The sequence below is a fragment of the Nomia melanderi genome, chromosome 13 (genome assembly GCF_051020985.1).
Source record: "Nomia melanderi isolate GNS246 chromosome 13, iyNomMela1, whole genome shotgun sequence".
Classification (NCBI taxonomy): domain Eukaryota; kingdom Metazoa; phylum Arthropoda; class Insecta; order Hymenoptera; family Halictidae; genus Nomia; species Nomia melanderi.
In genome coordinates this window covers 8526048-8552193 of record NC_135011.1, presented here as the reverse complement: position 1 = coordinate 8552193, position 26146 = coordinate 8526048, and the positions used below count along the sequence as shown (strand labels likewise).

Below are 26146 nucleotides of genomic sequence, written 5' to 3'. Positions count from 1 at the left end.
TCGTGGAAGAGATTATCTGCTACGAAATCGTTAACGGGAGTTTTTATTGCTGAAGTTACTTTCTGACTAATTACTCTTTGCAAGTATAGAACGCTCTAACATGGAAATACAAAACATTCATCATATTACACTAAAGAAACCCTCAACCCTTGGACTAAATTCCCTCTTAATTATCCTCTCAAAAACACGAAACTCTCGACAAACTAAGATCCTCAATCACTCGTGGTATATAAAATTTCACAAACAGAACAGAACTCTATCCGACTTGCGGTAAACTTCATTAAGTTCGCTGCGGTTCACAATTTATCGACACACTTGAAACATTATCGAAAAAGTAGGAACACGTACAGTATTCTAATTTTCTTGCACTTTCTTTGAACTCGTAAATATTCTTGGCGACATGAGAATACGAAAAACTGAAAAAAAATTTAATAAATTCAATCCTTACTTGATAAACATTGAAGCACTTTACCAGAACAATAACCGTTGTCGTATTTATATACATATGTCATTACTTACTAAATCATTTATATACACACATAATTATAATATATACAGTTAACAGTACACATATAATTTAATAAAGAATTCCTTCTTATTAAAACACGCGTACAATAAAAATTTTAATACAGCTCAAAACTGCCATTCATCACGCGATGCTTAATGGCCCTAAAGAAATGAAAACGTGATTGGTTTAAAGAAGACCCAAAGAACACATAAAAGGACCAAACAGCTCGAGCTTCTGAACAGCATCGTATTCAAAGGGAGCAAACAAGATAAGAAGAATTCGCACAAAAACACGCTCGCGGCCAGTCCAAGGAAACAAAAGGCTCCCGTGTAATCCTTAACATACACAAAGTAACCAAATCACGTTTTAAAGTTCCGTCGAATCTCCAACCCAGTTACAGCGTGAAACTTCGTCAGCTCGATAAATTAAGCAACGTACGAACTAGCCCAGACTGTAACATTATTTTCACTCGACTATTTAAGTGCGACGAGCTGCAGTAATCCATCCAATCTCGTCAGGAGGTTCAAAACAAACTCCACCAGCCTGCGAACAACATCGTGCTGGAAGGAAGCAAACAAGCTAAGAAGAGTTCAGCAGAAAAACACGCTGGCGAGGGAAGAGAGGAGTCCCGTGTAATCCTGAGCATACACAAAGTGACCAAATCGCGTTTTAAGGTCCCATTTAATGCCCGTTCTCGCCCCTTCTACCAACGCCGGGAGACATTCATCTTTATCCTCGAAGAGGCCGCTGGCTCAAAGAAGACAGCGACGTGACCGGTGCTCGAAAGGAAGAAAGAAGCCGGTGAATAATAAACTGAGAGTGTTTACCTTCCCCTCCCTCCGCTCCCTTATTACGATTCGCGACGGGATCCATTTTTACGGAGCCAAGAAGCCTCAACCCTCCCGCCCGTTTTCAATGTTCAAAGCGTCTCCAGCCGTCTCGGCGAGCGAGCGCTTCGGATACGTTCGCCGAGGGGTGGGATCGATATCGGGACGTCGACAAGAAATATGGAAATTCGCAGGGCTAGACGGTGGCAAGAAATAATGTAAATTCGATCACCGCAGCCGCGGCGCGCATAAAGGGGACACCTCGAGTATGCGGCCTTTGGAACCCTTAATTTCGCGTGCAAATGCATCACGAACGAATGGGACTGTCTTCTGTGTCTGTGTTGGACAACGAGACTGATTCATTTTAAAGAATGCCTGAGATGTCTGATTGAATCGGTTTTGCTTGCAGCTTGAGACGATAAAAATGAAGATCCGGGGATTTTTAGGAATCGATAGCATTGATAGGATTGATAATAGGGCTTTTACTGGTGTTTAGATTTTAGGGGAGGTGTAAGTGCTTTGGTGATGATTCGATTGGGATTTAAGTGTTTGGGTGTATACTTTGATATCCAATTTAGATAAGAGTATCCGAATATAATCTGACTGCCGAAATAGTAGGAGCTTTAAATAAACAGTGTTCCGACTGCCACGGAGAGCGACGAGCTAATTGTATCGCGTGTGACCTGTATGTTAGGTAACCGAGACCCGGATAATCAAGACCCCGCCTAACCCCTTGTGTGATTTTCTTCGCTACTGTGTCGGGTTTTTGTGTTGTTGTTAGTAATTTCCGAAATGATAGCGGAGTGAGTTTTTGCTTCGACCTGTTTGCACCGAAGCATACTGATTTTTGTTAAATCAAGCTAGGACTCGAAGTAATTAAAATTTCACTGTATTAAACTTCACTTCGCTTCACTGTAATTTAGTTAAAGATAGTCTCTTTAATCTGAATTCGAATATCTTTTAAAAAATCATCATATTCGAATAACTATAAAAGGATACTCATGTTAAGATACTCAAGTTTCTGAATCGAAATTGAAGTTACAATGAGTACTCCGAGTATTTAGATATCGAAATAGCAAGGGCTCTAATTAATAGTGTGAATTTGTAGTCCACGAGAAATTATAATTCAATAATAAAATATTTTTGAATGAAAGCGTACATTCTTCCTCGAAAATGTCCAGTTGTCCTCGAATCGGGTTTGTAAATTCGAAGTGTCAGCGTTGGAGTACGAGTAAGAGGGGCGGCGAATGATCAGCGACCTTGGACAGTCAGAAGCAGAGGCAGAGTTATTGAATGGTCGGAAATGGTTCGTCAATGGCGGTTAACCTAACGGGCTCTTATTACGCAAAACAGTCGACGGTTTACGATTACGCTGTTACGTACGAAAACGGTCTTCCCTTTTAGTAGCTACTTGCAACGGTTGCATGACAATGGCCGACGAGAACTCCGTTACGAGAGCCAATTACGGCTCATTGTAACGAAATTATCAATACACTTGCGCTTAATGAAATTTCAACGCGCCTATTGTTTCTTTAATGGCGCCAGGCCCGATCGGCTCCATTGAATAAACGAATAATAATATCACGCTTCCATTTCTTTCACTTTGCCCTTCGGTAGGTACATGCATCGGTAATGCAATTTATGATTCGTTTGGACGCCATTGTAGCTTGTAATCGTTTTAATATGGAGGGCGGACCATGTGAACGGGATCGTGTGGATGTCTTTAGCATTGATAAGTATATCGAGCGGAATCGTGAAAAATATAATAAATTATTTGGAGAGGCGTATAAAATCGAAATAATACTTTTTTAAACGGTATACTTATCTTGTAACTTTATTTATTATAAGAATTAAGTTAAGTGATCCCTTTGTAGCGATCCATACTTTATATGATATTTGATATTTGCTGCCATTTGGCACTACCTGACTACGATTTCCTGAGCTTATCTTTTGGAACACGGTTGAAATTTGAATAACAAAGAAACAAACAAATATACTTAGAGCATGTGTTTTACTTTTACTTATTATAGTGTTTTGTTAGTCTTAGATTTGATATTCTTGGACACATTGAAAGTTACAATAGCTGTTCACCCCATCGCAATAACTTTAGTCTAATCCCGTATTATCCATGGTCAAAGTGGAGTAGACAGCTAATGTGACTGTCGGTGTATTTCAAGCCTCTCCTTTTGAGAAGGAGGCTATAGCATGGTCAACGAAAATGATGAGAGAATCGAATAGACTAAAATGAAGTTTACATAAATTATCGAATAAATAAATTAACCTTACTCTTAAATAATAACGAGGGGCAGTTTTGTAATTAATTGGACGTCTAACAAATTTTCCTGAATCATGCTAACTATATTGTGGTTGTCAGTTTCATTACACATTTTGAATACTGTAAAAATAGGAAGCTGTATACGAATAATAATTTTTTTATATTTTTATTAAGGACAAAAATATCCTTAGAAAATGAGGGTGCAATTAAATCAAATCAAATGAAACAATAGTAACATGGATCATTTTCGTTAGGTGCTAATATTATTAATAATATTGAATATAAATAAGAATTGAATGACATCGCTTATTTTAATATGCACAGTAAATTGCCTCGAATACTTAATTACGAGAAAGATGCTAAAATCGTCGTGCGTAAGGACAAACGACAGAGATGCGTCGAGATTCACCAGGGCAGTCAAGAATTAAGGTTGCTTTCATCGCGGTGCCCATCAATAACCATCCTCCACCCTTTTCCAAATGCTTCGCACCACTTAATAACTAGCTGTCGGCTCAAGGTACTTCACTCATGCACAGGTACCAATCCATTACGAAATTACACGGCGAGTATAATCATCGCCCATAAAAATCTTGTAACGGCACTTATCTCGAGTTTTAACTCCGATGATTCAAATATGCATCACGGATCACCGACAGAAACAACTTAAAATCCGCCGTAAATCAACAAAAATATCGCATCAACGTTGTCAAGCTAAATTTCAACGAAATATCTCTTTCATAATGAAAGTCAAGGAACGGGTCGTCATTTATCGAGCGACCTCCGCGCATCAACGATCAAGAACTATTTATTGTATTTACCTTAACCCACCAAGGCCTCGGAACGCGGCGTGTTTTCTGGGACACCCTAGTAACCTTAGCTGCCGAAAATACTCGGGCATAAGGAAGGAACGGGCCTCCGTCATAAATTTTGCAACGCGTCGCGGCGTCGCGTTGTGGCCCTAACGTCAACAGTTTAACACGCGATACCTCGGGTCGCCCATTTGTCCCGGGGTGCGTTACACACGTGAGCGTTAGCGGCCAGTTGGACATCAGCCCAGGGAAAGTCAATGTCACGACGGAACAAAAATACAACGCTGGCTGCCAGCAAGACGCCGTCTGAATTCTAATCTCTGACCGAGATTCCCGATCAGTCGGGTCTCGCGTATTTCGCTACGTGGTTCATGTTCCTGGTCTCGGCTGCGTCGCATAGCGAGGGACGTGCCTGTCGCAAATGCCCAGTTTCGCCGACGGTCTTTGGTGTTGCTGCCGGCCCCTTGATCGATACTTGTCCAGACGCAGCGACCGATACGATTACATACCGTACACACCCCTGTACCAGGTGAATGCCAGTGTCCTATACTAAAACGTCGGTCGTTAAGTCGGAAACGCTGAACGCGGAGGTTGTTTCAGGGCCAGCAAATTTCCATAGCACCTGCACCAGGTCATTTTGAATGAAAATGGTCCTTTGCAGTGTAGGCCGAGCGCTGTCCCATGTCGAGATAGAAGCTTTTTTCCTATGCCACATGGTCAGCCTTTTGCTAGACTTATCATTGAGACTGCTTGCTTGCGCTGGAAGTATTCTTGTTTTTTTTTTTTATTCTTTGTTTGCAGACTGGTGTTTAATTGAAAGATTAATGTTTGTTTTGATTAAGTTGTTTGGGAGTGAGGGAGACTCGAGCGGGGTGACTCGAGTTTTGGAAGCAAGTAGATAGAGGATTCAGGGAGATAGTGATAAATGTTTGGATGATTGGGGATTTATGAATTAGTGATCTGATATAATTCGTTGAAGATGATGAAACGTGTGGCTTTGTTCAATGTGAGTTCTGAAGTTCTAGGACATTTCTCTCCTCTGTCTTGGCGGGTTCCGGCAGTATGTCACTGTTCCACCCACACTGACGTCGTTAGAGATGATCACCTACGTTCAAGTACTTACATGATAAGACTGAGTAATTTTGCTGAATATCTTTCTTCAATTGTTGTATCCGTTGGAAAGAATGTTCTTGAAATGTTGTATGCTAAATACAGTATAATAACATTTTTTACAAAGTTCCTAAATTGTTGATTTAAGAAACAAATTTTTGTTTAATCTTACTGTTTCCAAGCTTATTTGTAAAGATGTGTTTTTCTCCAAATACTCTCCAATACTCAGAACCTTATTGTAATTGGATGAACCGATTGATAATTTACATTAATCAGATACACCATAATATCAAAATCTTATGCACATAGATTATATAGTTCACAATGTACATGGCTAAACTACTTCTAAATTTTAGTACCCTGTCTGTATTCTAAGCCAGTGACAACGCCATTCTTTCAATCCAAACTTCGCAGGTGGAAGTTCGCCAAATTGAACAATATCTTTAGCTTTCCTATAAAATTGGAACAATGCATCAGTAGAAAGATAAAAATATTACGCCCTAATTTTAGCGTGGTTCAGTAATAGGTGAAAATAAACTTCGAAAACAATATTTCCGTTTGATATCGTTTGGCAGAAATGAGTCCGAAAAATCTCGTGTATTATTAAAACAACCTTCGTGCACATGCGTTGCGCCGAATACTCCTGTAATTGCCACTGCTTGTGTCACAGGTCATCCATTCGAAAATACAAAAAATTATTTTAGGAACCGTGTGCGCTCAGACATAAATGACTTTAAATCCATTTAACCAGTGAATGGGCGAATTTGGCAAAAGTTCGGAAATGTGACGCGAATAATTGCACCATTGAGTGCACAGAAACCGTGGTTGGTTCGAACTGGAACCGTGGTCTCTCACCTGGCCGGCCGAACTTCTCTCACGAAATTATTTCGTAACTCCATGGCTCGATTCGATTCTCGACTTTCACGGCGTACCGCCGCGTAGGTAAACTTTCCACGGGCGCCCTCGTCCAACGATATTTTCGTTAAATTTAACAGAACGAACGCTGAAGTGTTGCTTAACGAGGTCGAGATGAATTAAGCCGATAACGTGAGCTTTCTTGGAACAATAGAGCAATAATGTGATCCTCCGAGACCCCTTCGGCGCTAAGAGGATTATAACGGATGATGTCTCGTTTCTCAATTTTAAAAGAAAATTAAAGCTACCGCTTTACTTTCGCTCATTGCTATCGCGTGATTTAACCGCCGCCAGAATTATCCTACGGGATTTACTCATTAAAGAAAAGCGGTTCGTTCAAATTAAATATGAAAATGAGTTCAGTTATTCACTAACTCTCGAATGTTTCGCTGTAGTCGGATCTGAGTTAATTAGTGGAGCACTGCACTAAAGTTTGACTACCGTATTATCTTTTTTACCCAGATTACCGGTGAACCTTATTACTCAGCAACGCCCATTGAAATATTTAGCTATCATTTAGCTGAAGTAGAAATCAGAATTATTCTTCTGCTTTGTTGGACTGTACTATTTTAAAACTAATATTATGAAAATGAGTAATACTTATACTTATAATTATTAATATATTATATATTACATATATATAATTATAAGTAATATAATATTAATATAATATATAATTCCTACGAAAAGCACGACACTTCTTACTTTTCATTCATCGTAAAAGAATTAACTAATCTGGTAATAAATAATACTCAGAATTAATATTATCGGCATAGAGAATATCAGAATACTATTAATTTCCAATGTCTAATTAAACTTCCTCAAAGCTCGTAAAAGAAAAAAGCTTCGCTTTTAATCGTTCAATTCACAGTTCCCCGCGAAATTGTTCACGGTTCGCTGACCGAATTTGCCACATCCTGTATCAGGAAAGATACGTACCTACGGAGGAAATTATCAAGGCTGAATTTTCACGTGCAACGTACAACCGCCGAGCTAGATTATACCTGAGCACGGAACATTGTTGTCTGCCGAGTGGAAAATGTAAATCTTTGAAATATACATCTCCGCCGTGCTAGTTTGTCCGTAGAACACGAAGGTCCGTTCACGGCTACATTATCCGCGGTACTGGCTAATTCCCTTGGTAATTTAATTGCAATTGCCCGGTGACGTTCGTCGTATCTCCGCGTTCATAGTACACTTAACGATGCCGGTTCTCATACATTATGTGTATTTCTAAGCCGGCCACGATACAGAAAGCTGTGTTACACGTGTGTCCGTTTTCTAAGCAACATTCTAACTCGCCGCAGAAATGTTATTACAGTGCGAATTGCAAATATTATCGCAATGCTTAGGAATTAATTAAATTTCGCATGTGAATGTAATGGGAAATATTCAACACCTTGCTAAACATTCGGTGTGGGATATGTACTATATAATCACACGCATGGGTATGTAATAATTACACCACGGATTGTATGCATTTATGGTAAACGGTGCTTAACAAAAGACAATGGAAAATTAGAATTTTTCCGATGCGATTTTGCACGATGGGATTCATTAGACTGCGTTACTTTATCGTTCGGGTTGCTAATTGCATTCATCTATTAGACTATTAATTATTTTGTTCTTTCCTATCGATGCTGCCTAGTGAATTCATATTTGTTTTGTTTTTTGTACTTCTAAAACTTGGTAATCAGGTAGTGATCAAATATGTGACAATTTGTATTTGTTTTAGTACGTAAAATAGAGCTCGGTAAATACATAGGGTGTTTTCGAAATGATACAACCTGAAGGAGGATCAATCTGCATGAATAAATAAATTTAGAGTGATTTTTTTTTAAGATTCTGTTCCGAATAAATTGGTATTAATTATTATAGAAGCTTTAATATACGTTTTTTACTTACTCTTTTGTATAGATTCATTTTTAGTTTGCATAGGGGAAAGCAAACAGAAGAAAGTGTACGTTTGAAATCTCCATTAAAATTTAATGAAATTTCATACATGAATTACATTAATCCTACAGTTCCTAACAAATCGCTACTATAATGGCTTTCCGATAAGCCATATTTCAGATGAAATGGCATTATAGTGTTCCTCTTCCCTCCAATTTTTGATATAAAAATTAATAAAAATATGATAAATTCAGTTGCCAGAATATACCAATATAGATGCAATGATATATAATACTTAACACTTTTAATTCACATTTCGTAGTAGAGCTGTCCCCGTAACCACTATCATATACCAAACTGTTACCATGCTTTTTATAAACTTTTACCAACATTCCTTAATTTCTCATCCATTATTAAATCAATTTATAATAAATGGTATTTAAACATAGTACTTCCACAATATATTTCAAACCATTTGAGGAGCATGAAAACTGTACACGCTATAATCCCGAATAAACATAAGGAAAATTGCTAAAATACTCGATTAATATAAAATCAAACGTCGAGTCTCTCTCGAAGCGTAGAACCGCAAGGGGTTAGGCAAAATGCGAACTCGAGTGACACTCGAAGCCAGGTGGTGTCGCGTCAGGCCAGGATTTCGCGCATCGATTCGGTAGCGTCGGTGCAAGAAGGTCGGCGTCGGCTGACAGGCCTTCGCACGTAAATCAATTTCGAGGGTGCACTTCCCTCTCTCTGCGCGTCGATGCGTTCTGTAATAGATTTTGCCTAAGCGGGTCAGAGGGAACCGGTGCTGCGGTGGGGACCGAAATTCGGTGTAAACACAGCCGGCTTGCTGGGCTCTCCCAGCCGACAGCGTCAGGGAGACAGGGCTGTCCGTTTATGGCCTCGGAGTAATTGGACGACGCTCTTCCAAGAAGAGAATACCCTTTCAACGAGCGTCGATATTTCTGCGAGGAACAAGACCCGCTAACAATGACATCAAGATTTCAGGCTGAATCCAATTGAACAGCTTATTGCGACAAGTTGACTCGCTTCACGCGATACTGGTGATACCTACTATTGGGAGATGGCTTAGCGTCTAGTGGGTTGACATATGGACAAAGGAGTTTTGCGCTGGGTGTTTCGTTTATAGTTTTGATTGGTTATGTGTGATTGCATTGAAGAATAACAGATTGGTATTGAAAATTAGATGAGAACTAATAGAAACTGAGCAGTCGGGTCTATATTCTTCAGCTGTTAACCCCTTGCCTTATAATACCGTGCCAATTTCGTGATATAGATTTTGAACAGAATTTAACAAACGCAAATACTACTTAATTTTTGTGAATTCAAGGTAACTAATGTTCTTCTGTTATCAATTATTACAGTCTAGAGTTAAACATAGATATGGAATGTGCCAAGAATTTCTGTCTTGTTTAAATAAATTATTAATAATAGAGTAGGCGTATTGATCATGATTGAGAAGTAAATCGTAAGGCAGGTAATTAATGATATCCTAATTTTACGTATACTCGTTGTAAACCCCACAAACGTGTGCTTCTCTGTTGAGAGATTTTTATCGTTTCCTTTCTACTGTAAAAATACGATAAGATATAGATTGAAAAGTTAATGCTTGTGCAAGCAATTAAGTAGGTACCCGATGTATCTAATCTATTTTCGTATTTTTATCAGTAAGAATTTTAGATTCTTGTGGAAGGTTTATATTTTAGGTATTAACTATGAGGTATTAATTATAAATTTAAGTATTAAGAGATGGACAGTTATGAACATTGCGATTGTCAGTAACAGGGTTAAGCTACATGTTGATTTGAGGGTGCCATTTGAGATTCAGGACTGAGAACAACTCTCCGAGCACACTATTCAATAGCTGTTTCTATTCTCAAGGGTATAACTTGTGAGCATTCTCCTTGAAGTGGATTCGCAGCATTGACACTAGCTTAAACTGGGCAACAATTTCTGGGAGAACGTGTTTGTGGAGCTAGGGGACTATTTAGTGGCAAGAGTTTCGTGAGATATAGTACTTGGAATCTACTGCTGAGTTATGGTATTCCTATTCGATTTAAATAAAATGTTTCCTCTAAGTTTAGTTTGCTGATCAATAATGATTAATGTTCTTCATAAACACATATATACCTCATACAGTCAATAGAAACATACTAATTCGTCGGAATGACCAATGAAAATTTGAAATTTATATATCGTTGAATATATAAAAAAAAATTTATAACAAAATTTATTAGGAAACTCTTACTGAAGGAGATTGTACCGTATAGTTTATTCATACATAACATTCTGAAGAAGATTTTAAAATGAACTTAATTCCTTCTAAAGTATAAAACTATATACTCTCACACATAACATACTAGTATCTTCTAATCCAAGTAAAACCCAAAATTATACTGACAAACATTAATATTTACTCAATAATCACGCCCAGTGCCAACATTTCTTCCCTTTTCTATACTCAATACCAGAAATCCACCACGCCATCTACCGGAAGAACAATAGAAATAAGATCCACCGTAGACAAAGAGGGAGAAAGTCGTTGAATTAGAAAACTTACGTGGGACATCGTTTCACCCGCATCGGGCAACGTCCGTTTCTTCGTTCTTTCCGAGGGCAGCAATCGGATTTAGTTGTACCAACAGACATTCCAGGCGCTCCAGCCGGTTCACGGGTCTTATCTATCCCCGTGACGGATAGCGGCTCGTAAACAATTTCGTTTTCCAGTCGAGCCATTTCCCTGGAGGCGGAAGGAAAGGCAGAAAATCGCTTGGAATAGGAATGGAAGAAATACGGAGAATAGTTTTCCGGTGGAAGTTGCCGTGCATCGAGGCTGCTAAGTAACTGGCTGGAACTTACACGGAACGAGTCATATTTCACCGGGCGGCGATTGAAATACGCTCGCGAGGCTTCCTTATTTTCCCCATCGATTCGGAGCCCTACTCGCGGAATGTTGTTAATATCGAGTAACTATTAAACTGCGAATAAAAGCACGTATTCCCGGCAACGATCATTACCGTCATATTTTTCCTCGTGGATTCTGGAATGACGGTTCTTATTGGCAATAAGACGTTAGCACGGTTCTTATTTTCTTTCTTTCTTCCTGCTCTTTATACTAGTTTTCTTTAATCCTTTTGAGACGGCTTTCAAATAAGTAAGTTAGATTCGAAGTTTCAAGAAACTTGAAGTGCTTCTTTTAAGAAATCCAATCGAAGATAAAATCGCAATGCTACTGCAGATATTATAATAGAGTTTTGTTAAATGAATTCTCTTTTTTTTTTAACTGTAAATTATGATGTGATACATACGTGAATTGTTGGTAGTGCAATTTCAAGATTATAGTAGATTTTAATTCTTTGCACTCGAAAGTTTTTCTACAGAAATATGGAACATCTTTCAATGAAATATAAACGATATTCTTTAAATAAATTAAGAAACAAAGCTATTTTATTTCAATATCTTACATATCGATGCATTATACAGATCAGAATGTTACATATAAGACAATAATTTTGCTACATTAAATCTAGTGGTGACTGAGAGTCACCTCTCAATTAGGAAGGGTTAAAATATAGCGGTACAAATTTGTCCAAGTTGTCTTGAAATCGGCGTCAAGTAAAGTACATTCTCATTCTTGTTGGTTTTTGTTAATACTAGGTCACAGACGTTTATTGTGCATTTTATCGTATTGTTCTTAGAAAAGTAAGTGTCCACTCGTGTAGGTCTTGTTTAAAATGAGAACTTTAGAAACCGAGAATTAGGATGCCTATTTGTATAGTTGTTTCAATCAAAATCAATATGAAATTTTATTAAATGATATTATATTTGTGAAGTTTAGTATCCGACAAATTAAAACTTTTCAGAACAAGTAACTGTTCTATAATTATTCAGCAGGAAAGTACGACATAAAGCCCCATTCATACGACGCATTGTTCAACGAATGCAAATCATTCGCTGTTGAACAACGTGCCGTGGGAACGTCCGGTTCATATTTGCCAATTCATGCTTGCCAAAAAATTGATTGATGAATTCGCATATCCACCAAATGATGCACGATCTTCCATGAAACTTCCATAGGGTAAAATCCTGTGTTTAATGAAACTAAAACTATGAACAGATATTTGTCGAAGACTTCAGTTTGAAACTTCCTTATATTTCACGGGATTATATAGTTTCAGATATCATTTCATTAGGAATAGTAAGTTTAAGCTTAGAATACAAATTTATAGTCACTCAGTGATCAAAGTAATAAATATTTGAGCTATTCTTTATTCTTGGATTATTAATTTCTGTAATAACCATTGGTTTTCTTATTAATAGCTAATAACTTAGAAATAATTGTTGTTGTCATTCCTTTTCCGAGGCAATCTGATAAAAATAATATTATAAGAAAAGAAAAATATTTTTTCTTTAGTTCTTATTTCAGTTCGTATCAATTATTTATTTATTAATAACTATCGTTAAGGATTTTTGTATAACTTAATTATCTAAGAAATTTAACGAACTTTTCGTTATCTCGCATTCTTCAGTGAGAAATACAAATATTCCACCTTTTATTGTTAAATTAACGCAGTGCCATTTTAGAAATACATCAAAAGGGACCATTGACAAACATTCAGAGAAGCAGGGAATTTAATAATGTTTTCTCGTGTCATTGGTTCAGTCGACGAATCATTAAAGGCAGAATGAAACAAAGAAGCGACGAATTAATAGATTTGAATATGTAAATGATGTATAGTACAAACAAGTTAAATATAAAAGCGTGTAACTGTTTACTGAATACTTCCCTCGCCCCTGTGACGTTTTGAATGACCGATTGTGAGTCGTACTCATGATGGTTTTATTAATAATAATACACTTTCGTTGCGGCGACCTTTGACATTACACAATATTTATGTATTCAAACGAAGATGGGGCACGGTTAAACATACATGTTTACGATTCATTAACGGGAGATTGCAACGGTGCATCACAGACTACGAACATCTGCGAAAAACACCGTTTTCCATAAATGAATAAGTGTTTGAATGGGCTTTGAATAACAACTAGCTATTATCGGTACAAGCATTTGAATGTTCAATGAAATGTTAATGTCACTTTGTGATAATATCAATCTATGGACCACTCGCAGTTTTATTTAACTTTATTTAAAAGTAAAACGACCACGCTTCATTGCCTTATTTGTAGATAACAGAAAATTCAGGAAACTAAGAAGATGGTACTTTTAAGGTAAATTATTATGCTATAAATTCCTAGAATCGTGGAATCTTACGGTGAACATTTCAAATATTTGAATTTTTAACCTCACAGAGGTTACGATAGATTTGAAAGATATGCACAGAAACTTTTCATAAATACTTTTGTATTGACGCATCGTGAAGCTTCCTAACAAAGAGGTTCCGATTTGCACATATTATATACGAAATGCTAATGGCACGGTTACAAACGTGCTGATGACAAGAAATGAAGATGTCCTAGATACAATGCATTTATGAAAAATCTTCTTGTTCAAGGTAAAATATTTCTGTGCATATTGTAAAACGCTTTTATGCCTTGAGCGTAGCAATAAATGAACAAAATGTATTTCATTTTATTTTATTATAGAGAAATTTTATTTTCTGGTTAATTGTCATAAATTATATACAGTTTAATGAAATCAAATTTTTTTTATGCATTCATCAGTTTTTCATTTTCAAAAAATTCACACGTAATTATTAAGACTTTTATAGTGCAAAATTATTGAAAATGGCAAAGGATATGGTTCCAACCATCCTATTGAGGAGAGAGTTTTTAGGTGTAATATGTGGGTAATTTTAAAACATTCCTGTTAAATAAGTACTTCTAAGTGTAATGAAAGCGTAATTATAAAACACCCCATACGAAAGAGAATTTCTAGACGTAATATAGGGGTAATTTTAAAACACTCCAATCATAAGGGTATATTTAGACGTAATAAAGGGGTAATTTTAAAGCACCCTACCCAGAGGGGGATTTAAAAAGTAATAAAGGAATAATCTTTGATTAATGTGTATGCGTTTAAGGATCACGAGCTTAACAGCAATAATTTGGTTTTCAATAAGATAAATATCGTTTAAAATATATGCGGGGTGTATTGTAAACATTCTACGCGATCAGTTAAAGGTTAAATGTGATTCTCGAACATAAAAACGTTTAATTTAATTTTCAATCCTATTAAGAACAGTTTTCTCTTCGTAAATAAAGGGTGAATCAAAAGTCTTCTAACACTTTAGACTATTAAAGTCCTCTAAATAATCTTATTTCTTCAAAATTTCATCACAATTTATAATTTTTCTCGCAAAACGATATAAAGATTTGGCTAATAATTATAGTGTAATATAATAAAAGGTCCATATTGTCGACCAAGTTGGCGAAAAATTATATTTCCAACGGAGGTTTTATTACAGGGTATACTGTAAATACATAATTAAATTATTCGAATAACGAGAGATTGATATGTTGCTTTCTTTTCGAATATTTAACACCTTATCTACCGTTCCTGATCGTGGCGACCTTTAGTAGTTGACAATATGGTTTTCGTAAAAAGTAATAGCTTCCGATAAATAAAATATTAATATACCGATACTTCTCCAGCGCAAAGGGTTAATACGATTAGCGCCATGTCAGTGACCGCTTCTGAATTACTTGAAAACAATCGTAACATGCAAGATAACCTATGTACAATGAAAATATTTAATGACATAACTAAGCTGATAATAGTGCATTGCAGGGATAGTAACACCAAATAATTAATAATTGTTCCCACTTTTCTTTGCTACGAAAGAATAACTCTAAAGGAAAAAATGGTCAAGATTTTCGTGGCGATTAACCTGTTAACCACCGGATCAATGATCTCGAATTGTATTGTTCGAAAATGTTAACCGATAAACATGGAGTGGGAGAACTGAAACGGTCATGGCCCGAATCATTTGCGTACGTGTACCCAAGTGTTATTACGCGGTCGAGTCGCCTGGAGCGGAGAACAAACAGTCTCTCCGCGGCAATTCGCCATCCCCGACCAATTGATCCTTCTGCAGAATGCGTTTTCATAGAAACGGTGTCTGTTGGTTTTGCAGGTCGAGGCCGGTGACGTCATACTCAGGGTGAACGAAGTCGATGTCAACCGATTCAGTACTAAAGAAGGTAAGAAGACCGACCTGCTTTAGGTGCACTCGTCTCTCCTCCTCTCTTTCTCTCTTTCTCTTTCTCCCGATTCTCTTCTTTTCAGAAGAGAAGCGTCTTTTTATCCGCGGTATCGCGTATCGAACGTTTTCGCGAGTCTGTTTGATCATCCCGCTTCGAGATTCCTTGAATGACACTCTTGTGCAATAATATTGTCATATATTGGGTGCGATTCATCTAACTGGACTAACTTCTGAGTTATCGTGATTTATTAGTATATATTGGTTTTACGTACTTCATTTCTATTTTAGTTTAGTATCGTTTATTCTATTCTATTTTATTTGAGTTTAATTTAGTTTCGTTAATTTTATTATATTTCCTTTTAGTTTAATTTAGTTTCGTTTATTTTATACCATTTTGTTTTAATTTAATTTAGTTTCGTTTACTTTATTCTATTTTATTTTATTTTATTTAATTTGTACTTCCATTTGATTAAAGTTATTACTTTTTATTGTATACTGATGTCGATTGTTAACGTTACCTACTAAAAAAAATGATAACGGACAAATGTTTGAAAATGCTGAATGGGATACAAGCTTTTTTGTTGACAACGTTTTGGGTCGCATGAAGTATGAAACAAGAAAGAGAGTTGTAAAGTTAATTAGCAGTTTTATTTAACGCTTAAAAGATTGGTTACGACATCTTTTTTATTTTGTTCCTGTTGCGTAGGTAGTTGCTAAGTAGTTTAACAATATTAGAGGAAAAGTACTGGATTTATTTTTCAAATGTTATTGATAATAATTAGTGGCAGATTCAATAAGATTGTAATGTTATGAACGATTTATTATTTCTTATTTTGTAATGTAAGTATACTTAAGTGGGATATATCAATTAAAGAATCCTCATGAATTTCTGAGGCAATATAATGTTTATTATCGATAATAATACCTATATTACCTGTGAGGAGGAAATATTAGATTTAAAATAGTAATATTAGAGCGTTCCAAAAAACGTTACACATTTTTAAAAACTTCAATTTACTGACAATGAATTGCGAGAGGAACAAAAAATAATTTCAATTGTCACGGCCTCTTCTATCACGATCTATCGTCCGTTGTCATCGTTCTGCAAGCAATATTGTTCCTCCGTTATAACAATGAAACAACAGGAAATGAAGTGACGGAAGCTGCGCAGTATTTTCTGGGACACCCTAATAACTTCCGCTGTAGACGGTAAAAGATCAATGAATAATAATTAAAGAATGATAAACAATGAAGAATTCTTAAATTTAATTTCAATTGTAAATTCTGATAGTAATAAACAACATAGAATAAATAAGATTTTATTATTAATTGTTATCGATAAAGAGATAAAAAAAAATAGATATTATTCAAGAAATAGCTCAGTAGTTGGAAAACCAAATAAATATTAATATAATTCAAATATACTACTTATTTCAAATTCTTAGAAATCATAATTATTAATTACTTAAAATCTCGAAAAAATATTATATATTTATACCACAGTTTAAAATTTGGTACACATTTTGTTACTGGAATTTTTATGATCGTTAACATACATACATTATAATTATCACTTTCATTTTCACTCATAATTAAATACTGCTATATTATTAAAAGAAAAAATACTATCTTCAGTGTAACATTTATTTACTTAACACTAGAATTACCAAGCATTTAAACCGCCTTTTTAAAATTTCTCTATAAATGCTAAAAGCGTGAATTTATTAAAATTTCAATTGATTTATATTTCAGTTTAGGTATTACTAAATCAGATACTGTACTTATTTCTTTTAAGAAGCGTTTGTTCCTTTGTAATAATCGTAAAAGAAGAAATTAGGAATGGGTCATTTTGACCCACCTGGTACTTGTAGTGTTAAACACTTCATTCACGTTAAAATCATGAACACCATATTTTTATTTGACCAGTGACACATACGATTTATGAAAAGAAATTATCCGACTAACAGCCCAAGATAAATCGAATTTTTAAAGCAGCAGTATGTTATTCAGTTTTATAAACTAGCCAATTAAATTCACGTCGAATAATTACTCGTTATCGTCATCGTTTCTGAATAAACTTATATACCACCTTTCGCTTTCACTTGAACAGAAGAATACTGTTCGCCGACCCGGGGGGGGGGGGGGGCATAATGTTCTTGAGGGGATTGATGGGTCGTCGCGATTAACCTTCTCATAATTAACATTTTATCCCGTAATCGCGATCAATTCATCGTACTGAATCGACTCGGACCGCGATCGGGTGAAAGTCGATCCCGTTTATGCTTTAATCTCTCATCGGGAAGGCCGATTCCACCGAAGGCCAATCAAAATCGCGATCGGGCGTGAAAAACAGCATGCGGAACCGCATTTGGGGCCATGAAGTCGCACGAAATCGGTAATAATTCCCGAACAAACGTCCAATTCATTGGGATTTATTGAAATGCACGCTGGCCGTAGGATATCGCGTGAACCACGCGCGGCGAGGATATTCACGCAATGATACTTACCGTGAGAATGTCACGTGACTGTCGGGAAATTATTTATTAATCACGGAAGTTCATTGTTAATACGGTTCCTAATTTATTAGGGATTTATGCGACTGTTTTATTGTACTGTTATGTTACTCCGTGAACAGTATACGTTTCCTGGAAATTTTATGAACATGAAATTGCTAAATGGGAAGATAATAAATTCACTTCGTTCCTTGTTTCTTTCTTTCCCGTTTCATCTTCGTTTCATCTTCACGCGAGGAAGTTTGAAAGTAGATAATATGTTCGGATTAAAATTGATTAAATGCATAATAGGCATATTGTATTGTTGATCCGTGGATAATGCAAGAGTAATTTAAAAGAATTAAACGCGGAATCTAACTGCAATATTCTGTTTGCATTTATTCTGCGTCTGCGTTATTTACTCAGGTGTTTGTATTGTATTTGTACAGATGAAGTTATTGAATATATTCCGTTTTTAATTGGTACTGTTGGAATTGTTGATGATTGAAGCGACGTGACATTTTAATCAAATTTGGTTTTGTAAGTAATATCGATTTAAAATTGGGTAGGAAATTTATTGAATAATTCGCGCAGTATCGTTACGACGTTCGCGATGCGATGCTCGTTTCACTGTGATTGCGTTTTCCCTTTAATGAAATTCCGTATTTTTAATTGTATCCATGAGTCTGTCCGGCGAAATTAGGTAACATGTAATGGCCATCGAAATTGAATTGGATAACACGTCGGAAAATCGCATACGTGAGCAAACAATACCTGTATCATCACGAGATGCGTTTCACGTAGTCATTCATTTATGTAACCTTCGTCTGCAATCTATAACCTTGCGATCTATTAAACGTCTGTTTTCTGTGAGAATAAGGACACAAAACAATACCTTTATAAACACTTAAAGAAAATATAAATAATTCATTCAAATTGCAGTCAATAAAAACTACGTGAAATGTACATATATAATTTTTCCTTTGGAGGAAACTGGATTTAATAGAATTTTTTATCGTTTTTAGTATTCAATTTCCACTTCAATAATTGTCTTTTTCCGTTGATTAAAAATAACGACTAAATGTTCCCGACATGAATAACGAATAATTTAACATTAAACACATCACGACTGGTTAAATAATCAGTTTTTAAATTTAATTAAAAATTCGACATTTTATTTCGCCCACTTAATTTTATATTAATTCTTATATTTTCCCATTGATCAGTTTTTCAATTTTGTCTCTCTTCTGTTTCTGTTTTCACTAAAAAATGTATCGTTTAATTTGTTTATTTATGTTTTATGACCAGATGTTTGACGGTCACGATAGGTGCAATTATATATAATTATATAAAGTGCTGTTACGTTCAGTGTCAAACAACGGATAACTGAATAACAATTAACACATTACAGTCCAGGCTGTTCGCGCGGAAAGAGATCGTTTGAATATTATCAAATCACGCAGTATTAGTCTAGTCGACAAGAAATAATATTTTTAGCATATATATTGCCATACATATTTACTCTTTTGTACTCTATAAATGTTTCACTGGAACTACTCAACATTTTCTGATCGAATTGAGGAACAAAACTATTTTATTTTAATATTTCACGTATTGACCCACTATACCAAGTTAAATATTAAATATCAAACTTTAAAATCTTCCTGTGTCAATTCAATTAGTGATTAGGAAGCGCTTCTGGAGTACAAAGTATTACGTCTCCAGCATTTCACGGGCAACCAATGAAGTCCATACTCCTATGTCACCGGACATTAATGTGTTAATTACTGATTCGTTATTGTTTCATTCAAATATATTGTAGTTTACTCGAATAATAAATTTATTACTGCTCAAACAAAACAAATATATTTCATTCGAATAATAATTTTATTACTCAAAACTACTCAAACAATACAAATACAGTTTATCAAAATAATAGTTTTATTATCCAAAACTACTCAAACAAAACAAATATAGTTACTTCGAATAATAGTCCTATTACTCAAAACTACTCAAACGAAACACATATAATTTTACTTGAATAATAGTTTTTACTATTTAAAACTACTCATGCAAAACAAATACAGTTTCATAGAAATAATGCCCAACATTGCGCACCGGCGAGCGATAAAGGGTTAAAATGGAGCCGGGCAGGTAACACTTCTCGAGGAATTACATAATAGAATAACGCCTTTATCCACGACAGTAACCGGCCCGACCTATCTCAACGCCGGCAGAAGGGTCTCTAAATTCCTGGGTGAGCAGCACGCGACACCTCGATCCACATAATTCCCATTCCAGTCGGTTTTCCAGGCACATTCGCGGTGGTTGGTCGGTCGGGCCGGTTCTTTCGCGGTCGCATCCCTTCGTCTCCGCGCTCTTCCTCTTCCTCTCTCCATTCCACGGTTCGTTTTCTGTTTCAGTGCTGAAATGTTTGCGGCTCTCGTCGGACCCCGTCACCCTGAAGCTACGAAGGGGTAAGTGAAGTGCGCCGGCAAATTCTTTTATTCGCGTAAAGACCGCCATTGAGCCACCCACGTGATTCGCCGGCTCGTCAGACGTACAGGGTAGCTAAAAACCGTCGCGTCACTTTCACGGACACTTGATCTCCGGTTGGAATTCACGGAAATCAGGATTTTAATCGACCATTTAATCACTTTTTCGTTACCTATGAAAAACTGTATTTCGTTAGGGGAAGATATTCGTTGCTCATCGTAAGTGGACATTTACCCTAGAGATTGAATGTTCATAATACTTAACTAATATTTTATGATGATTTATATGGACAAATAATATTTGCATTTATGTGTTTGTTGTATTCAAGTTTTGGTATAATATATACAACTTCATAATTTTACTGTTTAATCAGTTGGGATTATTTGTCTAGTATGGTAGAAGGGGTGGTTTCTGCTTTGTTAAAGTACTGATTACTGTGAACGTTATTAAAATTAGGCACTATAGCTTCATTGTTATTTAAATTTGCTTGTGGAGGATATTGTAGTAGAAATTATTATTTTTCATTAATAATAACGATATAATATTCATAAACCTATATTTTTGGATATGTAACACGCCGTTATACTTTACTTTTAACAAACCATTAACAGTGAATACAATATTAATAGAATATATACACATCAGCAGCAAATTAATAATAAAAAACATATTTATTTTTAGGAGCCTATTGTACATTAATTCGACACCTTCTCTAACTGATCTTTAATTAAACATCATTCGCAAAGAATAATAACAGAATTTTCTCATTTTCATTTGATTAAACATACCACTGGAATTTCCCATTTTTTGAGCAATTTGTTGATGTACTCATAGTACGTTCGTTTCCGTCACTACCGCCGCCGCGAACGGTGAAAGTACGAAGAGAGAAATCGAAAGAAATATTGGACGCGACGAACTGGTGTACCTTGCATTCTCAACGGTGCTTGCATTCCACCGATAAACGTCGTGCAATCAACGCCGCGTAGGTGGAGGATTTCTTAGCCGGTTTTTCGACAGACAACTTAATGAGCTTATCGCGTAACGGTCAGAAATTCCGTCGCGTTTCTCGAGATCGGAGCTTCGTATATACTTATATAGGAGAAATTTTTTTCGCGTTCCTCCGCGAATAACCTGCACGTTGAGAAGCCTAATGGAATGTAACTGATTGTATCATTATGTTCGCTGATATTGGCATAAATACAATGGTGTCTTCTAAAGTGTCCACGACTTGGGATCGATAACGTGCACCTGCCGAATGTTATTAATGAATTACATAACAAAATGTTTAGCAAACTATTCAAAATAGAAAGTGAAATTTGTTCGATTTTTGCTTTTATATATTAAAAACGCACATTTGTGTATTACGTGATCCAAGATTGATTAATAAAAATTATGATTTTAGTTTATTAAAGAATATGATGTAAATATCATAGTGTGCAGTCAATTCATGATTTACGCGCAATTGAAACAGATGAATCATCTTCTGATAATGAATTGTAGTTTATGAATGACTCATCGTCACTGGCAAACTGTTAAGGCAGTATGAAGATAATTCAGTAATTATAAGATCTAGAGTCATTGAGTGACTTGCACATTGGTTCATGTACTCTTCGCGTAACAGATATATTCACAAATTGATTATACATATTTATTTTAATCTCCGTTGCCTATGTTTCTTCGACGTCCTTCTACAATATATTATCTTTAATTTTATGGCGAAGATTGAAGTTTTACGTAAAACTCAGGTGAAATGAATATTACAGTGTTTTCGAGGAAAGTTTGGGGCACTGTAAATGAAAGTGTTCTTTGCAAAAATAATTTCTCCACGAGATTCAATGAGTAATGTATTGGAACGAACTGCGAACACCTCTAGAACCAGCGTTTGAATATTGATTGAGTAAAAGAAAAGTTATCTGCTCTTAAGTGTATCCTTATCAAAATGAATCAAAATGAAAAAATTCTAACTTTAAAATAAAAAACCAGAATTTTCTAAATTATCTTTTATACGCGAATAATCCTTGTAAAACCTACTTCTATATTACACCAGAAAACAGGAATCCCTTTTATTTCACCACAAGAACAACTTTAACCCTTAGATTTCAAGTAGCATTTAACAAATATAAATATCATCTAACTCTTTCAACTTCGAATTGAATATTATTTTTCTATTATTAATTATAATGCTTCTAAGTAAACGTAAACATAGAATAAGTACAAAATTTTCCTCTTGTTCTAACGAAATTACTCTATTGAGATCCAGCAATTAGAAAAAATTCATAAGACAAAGACTTAATAAAGAAACAGGAAACTTAATCAAATTTCTAAATCAAACACAAATCATTATCAAATCACGAAAATAGTATAATATATCCAACGGTCGCTACCGTATCAGTTAATGCGATCTTAAACACGATTAAAAATAGTTACACCCGCCAGATGTATGAAAGAAACCACAGTGTAAGAAGTAAGCTGAATGGCCGGGCTGAATCAATCGCAGAATGGCACGTTCGTCGAATCACGTAGAAAACGTGTGCAATTAGAAAAAGAGGCGTGTACGCGTTGAGGACGGATCGCGTGGTTCTGGATCGTGTACTTATAAAGTCGTTTAAACAATTCCGGTCAACTGGCGGCGCGCGGCTTCGCGCTAGCTGGCCGGTCTAGGGTAAATACGCGAACGTGCCAGTATCAGCGGACAGCTAGGTGTGTTGCGTGAGTAGAATCATCGTGTAAACTCGCTACGAGGCCAGATACAACCGGTGGTTCACAGAACACCGTCGTCGTGTCTACCCGATTTACACCGGATTATCGTTATCACTGCACGCGCACCTTGAATTCATTCGACGGCTGCTTTCCCGCCTGCCGGCTGCAGCCTGCCCCCCTTCTCTAATGAAGTTCGCTGCGTTGTACAACCCGATGACCCCTTTAAATAATTACTCGATCTAGTTTAACGAAAGGGGGAACGGACTGACGACATCATTCGACGGCGTCACTGCCGATGAACGGGGACGGGATCCTATCTAGCGCGAATCCTAATCACCGGACTGTAATTTCAAACTGTTCGTATGTAGTACTGTACTGCTAGATTATTTGATGGTTAGGATCGAAGAATTCGATTGATCGATTGGTTTTATTTCTTTATTACTAATAATTTGCTATTTGTTGATACGATTAGATTAATTAATCGTAACTGTAAGACTGTAAAATAGAAAAAGACTTCTTACTTCTGGGTTGTTCCGATAGACATCAAGTCATCTAACAACTGTACAATTAGATCGTTTGATGGTTAGGACTGAAGAATTCGATTGATCGATTAATTTTCATTTTTTCTCAGATAGTTTTCTGTTTAATTTCCTAATTTCTGCTATTTTCAGGACATGACATTAACGAGAAAATTTTTTATAGGAGTTTGGGATTTTTGTTATTCCGATTTTTAGTATTGTATTGGTCTTCTGTGAAATACATGTGTTGTAATTGGAATCTTTAGTTTTGGTTGTGCTGATTGTTTGTCAAAGGGGTTAATTTTGAAGAATGAGAAGTAAAAAAATTATGTAAAATAAAGTATATAAAGAAGCAATTAATATTTCGGCATTGAAAACTAAAAATCTTGTGAAATTCGACTTAGTCACTGAGATTTATGAACAATTCACTTACTAATTATTAACGTTTATTGATCGTAAGAAAATATTTTCAGTCAAGAAATATCTATTTCGTTGAAGACTTAATTCGTGTTACATTCATTATTTAATTTATATTGAAATTATAAGTTGCTTTAACTTCCTAGCGGTAGCATAGATGTGTCTATAATTGGCTACCATTTGTACACTGAACTAGTATTTATTTCTAATGAAATCTTTAGTCTACAGTAAGTTTATACTGTCTACTGCAGTCCTCCAACAGTTCCTGGTACTGTTTCTTAAAAGTGGGAAGCTATTTTAAATTGAAACTATGTTGTTATTTAATTGAGCAGCATGTTACACTTAACGGTATGTTTTCAGGACAATCTTTTATTCACACTTTGTTACCATAAACACTACTTTGTATGCATTCCTTCGTTTTTAATTAATGCGATTTGGCATGCCTCTAATCAGACTTTCACGGGTTTGCTTTGATGTTTTCGTTGCGATGCCAGCTCCGGACTGGGCTTTCTAGAAGCCCAACTTTCCTGTTAACCACATTTTCAACTTTTCTTTTAACAATGACCCACAAATTTCCGATTGAATTCACATCTGGACTCCTGCCGAGTCATCAGAATTATTATGTATGTCTTTCGTGTAAGAACTTTGATAGGGATCGAACTTACTCAACGTGAAAACACAGTTTTTTCGCAATTAATACTAATCCGTCACACGAACATTGTTCAGGCACCGACTTCATAAATAAAAATGATACTTTCAACGGTGATTATCTCGTATTTCTTCAGGAAACCAGCAAAAACGTGGAAAGTTCCTTTTTACCCTGCACTCGACTTTCTAGGAATTCTGAAATGATAAATCTCCACAACCGAATATAATTTGAAATAATTCATCTTACGACGAATTATTATAATTGTTACCTCGTATAGCATGAAATATCTAATATAATACTTAGTTACAATACATATAAATTGACCCAATTACCCGAATCATTCTGTGTACAAATATTCCAAATTAAAATATCAAGCTGCAAGTAAATTAGAATTATTACATCAATCAAAGTCAACACAAGCCACTAAATAATAATATTTACTAATACCTGATAGTTATTAATGAAAACCCTAATACTTAATTTAAAATTCACGAATAACACTGTTCATCCATCAAATTCCATAATTAAGGGTTTAACGTTATCAGATATTGAAGTAATAAAACAGTGTGAGTACATTACAACCTGCGTCAGGTGTGAAATGGTGAAAAAACCGAATAAAATCGGGCAGCGACAAAACTTTTCACGCATAAAATGGTGGTGATTGTCGTAAATCGAGTGCGTGGTCGCATCCGCACAAAAATAGAGCGTGCCGTTAGGGAAATTGCAAGCTTGGTGCTGGGCGGTGCACGGCGTGCGTCTAGTTAACATATTATTGATTGTCGGTCTGCTAATCGGCTTTCCTACGGTAGCGTTCACTGACCGAACGTCGACTAATTGGCTTTTCTCACTTGTGTACAGAACGGATCCCCGGCGCGGGGAAAGCGACATATCGATTCGAAAATAAAACGTGCGCCGAACGCAAACGAAACAAAGAACATAAACAGGCGTGAACCAGCACTCACGGGATTTCGATTTACTTGTACGCGATTCGTGTCGGTGATAGTGATTTCTGTTGGAAATAGATCCCGAGCCATTGCTATCCGCGGTTGCCATCGTTGAAAGATTCATTTCAACGGTAACAGGTAGAACTTTCCAACCCTTGTACCCAGGGATGCTGTAGTACGAATTTTTATATTTTTGATTCTACAGTTTGTTATGTTCTTGAGAAAATTTGACTAAATTACTGTGGATTTGTATATTTGGACTCCTCTTCCATCGATTTCTGTTTTAAAAATAACGAAATTTTTTTAGAAAATATGGGATATTAAAGTTTGAAGAAATATAAATGCTTTGATTGTCCATGTAAGGGTTGAAATAGTAGTATCTAGAAGAGATGTGTACGTCGATGAT

General features: G+C 35.9%; 1 protein-coding gene across 2 annotated transcripts in view; it reads left to right on the top strand.

Annotated features, from left to right (window-relative positions):
* The window catches only part of Efa6 (Exchange factor for Arf 6), a 73926-nt gene that overhangs the window by 36472 nt on the left and 11308 nt on the right, over window positions 1-26146 (top strand). For both annotated transcript variants that reach the window (XM_031988965.2, XM_031988972.2), the window contains exons 2-3: window positions 15456-15522; window positions 20440-20493. In XM_031988965.2, coding sequence (XP_031844825.1) covers window positions 15456-15522; window positions 20440-20493 — 121 coding nt within the window. The remainder of the gene's footprint in view (window positions 1-15455; window positions 15523-20439; window positions 20494-26146) is intronic.